Consider the following 7067-nt stretch of genomic DNA (forward strand, 5'->3'; position numbering starts at 1 on the left):
CTGCTAATATTCAGGTAAATGCTCTGGGCTGTTTTCCTGGCTGGTGCAAAACCAATTTCAGCAATGCAGTCAGTGTATTAGGTATTCTATTTGTTTAATTTTTGAGACTGCTTTGACAGCAGTGAGGCAGCTGGCCTTTAATGGCAGCAATTTGTTTTCCTTTGGTTTGATTATGGTGGGTCTTTTTTGTGGGTCTAATCAGTAGCAGGGGGTTACATCTTCATTCAGAGTTTCTGGGTGGTTAATCTGAGAATGTCATTCCAGATAGTTGATGTGCTTGGAAAAGCCGGGGGGGGGTGGGGGGTGGGGGGGGGTGGGGGTGGGGGGGTGAGGCGGGGCACGAATCTTCTGTCTTAGTCTGAGCCTCTTTTCTTTTGAAAACAACCCCCTGCTAAACAGATTTCATCATCTACTTTTGTTACTTTTGGCTTTTCAGTTTATCCCCAGTTAGCTTGGCTGATCTATTGTTCTTTCTCCTTCAGCTTCTTTGTTGCTTCCCAATATCCACAGCACAAACTGTGTCAGTGCTGTGACAAAGGCTGGGCTGCACCTTCTCCACAGCATTCAGATATTTTCTTCATGGCTCTCCGTGTGAAGTCCACCTTCCCCCTTTCTTTCTTGAGAGCTGTGTACTCGTAGGCCTTCAGCTTGCTGTAATAGTCTGAGAATTTGTTGTAGAGAATGGAGATGGGCATGCCATTCAGGATTATTCCAAATGCAATGCAGAGGAAAGCAAACAGCCGGCCAAGGTGAGTTTCTGGACACATGTCTCCGTATCCCACTGTAGAGATGCTGACCTACAGGCAAACCAACATTCAGCTTAGCATATAAATGGATATGTTCAGGCATCCGGGACAATTTTAAAGTTAGTGTTTTTGCACTTGCACTGAAATACTCTCTGCTGCCTTTTTTCCCGTACCATCCATTTTATGCAAAAAACCCTAATTAAAAGAAGTCCCTCTCATGCAGCAGAAAGACAACAGTGCAGTTTGACACTATTCAGGAGGAGTTTTATAAGCTTTGTCCTGCAGAGGGAATTTCCAAACAGTTTTCACGCCAGCGTCTCCAGCAGGTGGATTAGCTTGGCTGCAGGGAGCAGATAGAGATGGCTCCCTGACTGCACAAATCCAGTGATAACTGCAGCTCTGCTCTGTCAGTGTGTCACTTGGAACAGATGCCCGGTATCTAAATTGTATGTAAAAACACAGTATTTTGGGACTTATTCTGATGTTTGTATTTAGAGTATTACCATTGTTTGTCATACATATTTTACACATGAAAAGCTTCAGCTAATTGTGAAATATATTTATATAATGTTTGTAATAGAGGAAGAAGTGACCCAGGACTTTGAAGAGTCTGGATAAAATCCCCTTTAAAGGTTACATACCTGCAAGGAACAGTGGAAAAAACAAAGATCTTTCTCTATTGTCTCAAAGTTTTTGCTTGCAGCGTATGCTCACAACACACATTTAAAGTGCTAAATTTTTTGATCTCCCTGTTCAGCTGTGTGTCAGAGGTTACAGAAGTAAGGTGTATGTGTGCCTTCAGTAAGGAATATTCCCATTTGTTTTAACTGACAGACAGGTACACAGGTGAGAAGTTTTTACTCAATTCCCCTTTGAAGAAGGGTTTGGGATTTGTTTAAAGTGTTTCTTGTGGGACTGATGGTATTTAGTGTATCTGCTTTATATGAATCTGTACATTCTGCCATCACATTTTCTGCATAGTTCCACAGGCTTTTTTCTTAGCCATCAGGGTTTTCTCTTTTTAGCCTATGTATGTATGAAGGAACTGTCTTTTATATGGACCCAGTATTATACCAAGAACTGCAATACTTTTTTTGTAAAAATTAGTTTAAAAAATGTTTGCTTATGGGGATGCTACATATGAATGATGTAGTCCCAAACAGCCAGCATAAAATAACTCCTAATTTATATACTTCTACTGCACACACCTTGATTGTTTATAGTTGTTACATTTACCTGCCAGAGAAAAATAAGTTATATTTATTAAAACTTGCAGGCTTCTGCCATCTGACACTTCCTAGACTTTGCAAGGGATATTTTTCAGCCAATTAATTTTATTTTTTTTTTCACAGTATCTTAGCACAATGTGTGTATCTGTGAAACAGTAATATAAAATTTTGGCAGAAATAAACCACAGGCAGTAGGACTTTCACTGTAATGCCCTTGTGGCTTTAGCACTGATGTAAGTCTTTGGAAGGTCACGTTGTGCAGCCTGCCATCCTCTAACATGCTAAATAAAATGTTATTTCAAATGAAGAAAGCATTAGGGTACATGAGACAGCACTGGCTAAGCACATTTGTAGGATGCACCTGGTGCTTCCTGTGGAATAAAAAGGATTAGTCACTTGGTTTAATGGAAATTAAGTCACTGGATTTGCATGATAATACAGGATAAATATCTCCAAAAATAAATACCGAGATGAAGGCAAGATGTTTATCTCTACCAGCCAGGACAAAACCATTATCCTGTGATAAGGTTCTGTTCCACTGGCATAGTCTTCTACATCGCCTGTGACAGTCTGAGAGAGATACTTCTGTTCTGTGCGTGTGTCAGACTGTGAACACTGCTGGATTTTAATGAAATTTGAGTGATCGGGGTATCTTAATTTTTACTCTTAAAGAATGAATAGGCTTTAAAAAGAGTTTTATGCCTTGGAATTGCAATGTGCATGCTAGAGCATCTCTTCCGGAGACACTTGCTCAACTGAATAAGCCTTTTTCACTTAGTCACGCAGGTTTCTTAGGAGTATCTAAATGATTATGGTGTCACCAGCTTGCAGAAATGAGTCCTAAAGATTTTGCATATATCCTGTATGTTCACAAAAGAAAAAATAAAGCTAGCATCCTTACTGTAGTAATATATGAACTACACATTTTTTCATATCCTGTGTATAGCGCTTAAAGTTGGCCTCTGAAGGTCACATTACCCAACCCTTTATTCACTGTTTTTTCCTTCTTTCACATGCCCCATCTTAAAGGATATTCAGCACATGTACATATGTATTACATATATAAATGTCTGCTTCTGTCTGTAGGACCAGTTTTAATGCCACACACTGAATCACAACAAACATACATTTGAAACCACCACATCTTATCAGCTCTCACTGAACCAGAGGTGCAGGCCACGGGCTGCCCAGGAGAAGTGACCTTGGATGGGCTGGGGTTGCTCTCCTGCGGGCCCCACACGCAGTTCAGTGTATCCAGTGTGTATGCTGATCAACCAGCATGGGAAGATCTCCTGATTGCTTTCTGGTCCATTTGCATGGGCTTCCTTCCCCAGGGAAGTGACTTGGACATAGCCAGACCCATAGCCAGGTCTAGGGGTCAAAAAAACTGCTGGGAACCTGCTATAAACATGGGTTTGAGAGCCAGCATCAGCTGCTGCAAAATGAAATGTACATGATGACAGATTAGAACAAGCCTTAGAATTATCGACAGCCAAGATATGGACCCTTTGCCTTCTCTTAGCACCTGCAGCATCTAGCTACCCTCTGATTTGTTCCAGGCTGCTGTAGGTATGCACATGTAGGTTTTCCAGCTCTGAAATGCTGCAGGCAGCAGTGCAGGCAGGGATCATCTTCTCCCTCTTACCAGTGCCCTTGATAAAACCACCCCCCTGCCTGCCAAAACATTGCTGTAAACGTGGTAATTGTGGAACTGCCATACTTGTGCCTGAAGGTACCTGTTAAGCACTCAGTTACTGCAGCTCCCTCTCCACTGTCTGCTGGTCTTGATAAACCCAGAAGTATTTGTTTTGTCTTTGCGGCTTACCGTGAAGAATATAAGTATCATTTTGATCTCACAATATTTAAGAAGTATTGGTTAGCCCTCTCCAAGTGAATGGGTGTTAATGCAATCCAGATCTGGAGCTGAACTGCTTCCTGGACCCTTTAGAGGCAAATTCCATGTTGGGGTGCTGGAACAGTTCTGCCAGAACATTGCCAGAGTCAGGAAGCATTTAAACAAGGTGGAGGACTTTAAACTCTCACAGCTCTCTATTTTCAGCTAAATCTTTATGTCTCAAAAAACGCTGCCTTGAAAACACTCCTCCACCTACACAGTATGGTACAGGTCAGTGACAGTTCAGACCTCTCAAGATATGCCCAAATGCCTTACAGCACTAACCCATTGGCAGTCTCTAGAAACAAGGTCATTCTGTCTTCAATTCCGAGGCTTGTCAGCTGAAACTCAGCCAGTTACCCTCACTCCAAGTGCCTGGGATGGGACTAATATCACACTCTTTCTGGCAGAGGTTGCAAAAAGAGATTCAAGGTGACATTAACCAGCTCTCAGCACTGACTGATGTGGAATTCAAACCAGTGACCCAGATGTAGAAAGCAGTTTATCCCATTATCAACCCCTTGAGCTATTCTGCTTCTTTTTGTATTTATTCCTCTCCAAGTCTAGCATGGTATAAATAACCTCCAGTGTTTTGTGTGGGTGCAGACATGTGCCTTAGACGTGCCACCTAAAGGAACAGAACACAATCTCTTGTGTAAAACAGCTGTTGGTACTAATGCATATTTAATGGCCAGAGTTCTAGGACAGCTTTGGCTTTACAAGTTTGAGTGACCAGACTATAGTTAATAAACTATGTCTTATCATTTTACAGTTGTATGATGGGTCACGGTAGATCTGCAGAAAAAGAACAAGAAAGAAAATCCTGTGTCCACCTGCAAGCAGCTAGCCTGATGCAAAGTTTTTGGGTCGTGTGTCCTTGCCCCCACCCCCACCCCACTTTTTTTTTTTTTTTTGGCAACACTGACAATGGGGTTAAGTGGAGAAATGCTTTTCTTTCCTGTCTTTGCCCACTTCTCTGAAAGTGCAAGTACTGTCTGTATTTGGTTGGACAGAAATTTCAGCACTGTCTGCCTGATTAAGCCTTGATTTAAGCTTACAGCAGAGGTGAATGAGTGCATGCGTGTGCGTGAGTGAGTGCATATGTCCTGTAAGCTCAGAATTCAGAGCAGATGTTCACTGATCTGAGCCTGCTGTTTGCAAGATTGTCATCAACACTAGCAAGGAAGGAAATGGGAAGGGAGGAAGGGTCACTGGCTATCCAGCAAGGTGAGATGCGTTTACTTACGGCAGCCCACCACCAAGCATGAGGGATGCTGGTGAAGTTGGTGCTGGAGACATCGTGCTCCACTGTGTAGACCATGGCAGAGAAGGCGAAGATGCCCATGGCAATGAAGAGCAAAAGGCAGCCCACCTGCTGGTAGCACTGGCGCAAGGTAAAGCCGAAGGCACGAAGCCCTGTGGAGTGGCGGGCCAGCTTGAGGATGCGGAAGATGCGCATGAGGCGCATGATGCGAAGCACTTGTCCCACCTTGCCCACCCGTCCCACCTTCTCGATATCATGCTCATGCTGAGAGCCCCGACCTCGGGGCTGGTCATCATCAGCAAAGCATTCGAGCAGCAGCTGCAGGTAGAGGGGCAGGATAGCAATAAGGTCTACTGCATTGAGGGCGCTGCTGGCAAAGCGGCGTAGGTCTGGGGTAGAGACCAAACGCAGCAGGTACTCCAGTGTGAAGAATGCAATGCACAGGGTCTCAATGTGCTCCAAGACAGGCCGGCTGTCCCCACTTTTATGGTCTACTTGCTGCATCTCCTCCACTGTGTTGAGTGCCAGGGCCACCACGGAGATAAGCACGAAGAAGCTGGAGGCCACTGCCATCACCTTAGCAGTGACAGAGGAGAAGGGCTTCTCCATAAGGTTCCAGAGGCGCCAGCGCTGGGGACCGTAGTAACGCATGTGGTGGAAGAGCTGTTCATTTTCCTGAGCCTCTGCCTGGGAGCGCAGCTCGCGCTGGACCTTGAGCTGCTCGCTCAGCTCGTCACGGCGCTCCTCAAAGCAAATGCGGCAACAACGAGGTGTGTATTTGAGCCGTACGCCCCAGTAGCTTAGTTCCTCCAGGAAGCTACGGGGGCACAGCTCATCCCGCACATGCAGCACCCCCGAGGCATAGAAGTTGTACACCAGCTGGAAGACAGCCGGGTCCCGGTCAAAGAAATACTCATCTACCTGGGCAGCGTAGTCATCGCACAGGCCAAGCTGGCAGCGACGGTCAGTGGAGGTAGCCAGGCGGCCCAGGCGCGTCTTGGGGTAGATGGCCACTGCCTGGTAGGTGAGGTGGTAGCTTTGGCCACCAACATTGATGTTCAGCACGGGTGAAGTGGAAGCCTTAGCCAGGGCTCCAGAGGAAAGCACAGGGGAGCAAGGAATGGATGATGAGGGCTTTTTTTCTCCATCAAATATGTCTCCACTTGGCCATTTTCCTTGTTCTTGTTCTTTCTCTTCCTCTTCCTCATCTTCATCATCCACATAATAGTTGTAATTCCCCTCAGGTCCCAGGAGCAGCAGGGGCTGGGAGTTCAATGGAGCAGTAGCAGAAAAGCCACTCTTCTTATCTACATGCATGCCTTCGTCATTCTTCCCCTTGTTGGGCTCCAGGAGGACATTGGGTGCTTCTCTTTCACTGCCTTTATGCTTTAGGAAAGGAAATTGTCTCCGCATGTTAAACTGCAACATACTATTTTTTCTTACTCTTCTCCCTTCTGTGCATTCACCTGATCAAGGAATTAACACCAGTCCTTGTCAGCACTACAAAGGCTGACAATCCTGTTTTCTTCTCTCTTTATCTCAGTACTATCATGCACAGCAGCAGTTCTGTATTTTTCTCCCTGCCAGCCACAGCTCCAGTTGTTGTGAGCGCTCCGTGTGGGATATAGACACATGAAGACTGCTGTTGACCGTTTTAATCTTGCTGACAGCGAAGATCTGAGTGCTTAGAGAAGGGGATTTAAGGGCTATTACTGTGTCCAGCTTCATCTCCCTCAGTCGTGACGTGAATGATTATGGATCCATAAATCTATGAAAAATCGGGGGGGGGGGGGAACGGGACGGGGGGACGGGATGGGACGATGGAACCCTGTAGTTTCATTACTAATAAACCCTACACATTTTCCAAATTCAGGTATATATGGATCAAGAAAAATCTCAAAATGAAAATGTATGAGGTGTAGAGGGAGGAGAGG

At 45.1% G+C, this 7067-nt stretch overlaps 1 protein-coding gene across 1 annotated transcript; it reads right to left on the reverse strand.

Annotated features, from left to right (window-relative positions):
• Positions 1–318: 318 nt before the first annotated feature.
• Positions 319–6763, reverse strand: KCNV2 (potassium voltage-gated channel modifier subfamily V member 2). The gene is made up of 2 exons (XM_005241594.3): positions 5116–6763; positions 319–797 (listed from the first exon to the last, which is right to left on the reverse strand). Exons 1-2 carry the CDS (start codon positions 6559–6561, stop codon positions 522–524), a joined length of 1722 nt encoding a protein of 573 aa, XP_005241651.1. The 5' UTR covers positions 6562–6763; the 3' UTR covers positions 319–521.
• Between the last annotated feature and the right edge of the window lie 304 nt (positions 6764–7067).

Source organism: Falco peregrinus, chromosome Z (genome assembly GCF_023634155.1).
Source record: "Falco peregrinus isolate bFalPer1 chromosome Z, bFalPer1.pri, whole genome shotgun sequence".
NCBI classification, from domain to species: domain Eukaryota; kingdom Metazoa; phylum Chordata; class Aves; order Falconiformes; family Falconidae; genus Falco; species Falco peregrinus.

Bases quoted from the DNA above. Each gene is read 5' to 3' on its own strand.
- KCNV2 (XM_005241594.3), bottom strand. From the start codon at position 6,561: ATGTTGCAGTTTAACATGCGGAGACAATTTCCTTTCCTAAAGCATAAA. The intron at 798-5,115 runs GTAAGTAAACGC...GTTTGCCTGTAG, and splicing joins ATGCTTGGTGGTGGGCTGCC to GTCAGCATCTCTACAGTGGG.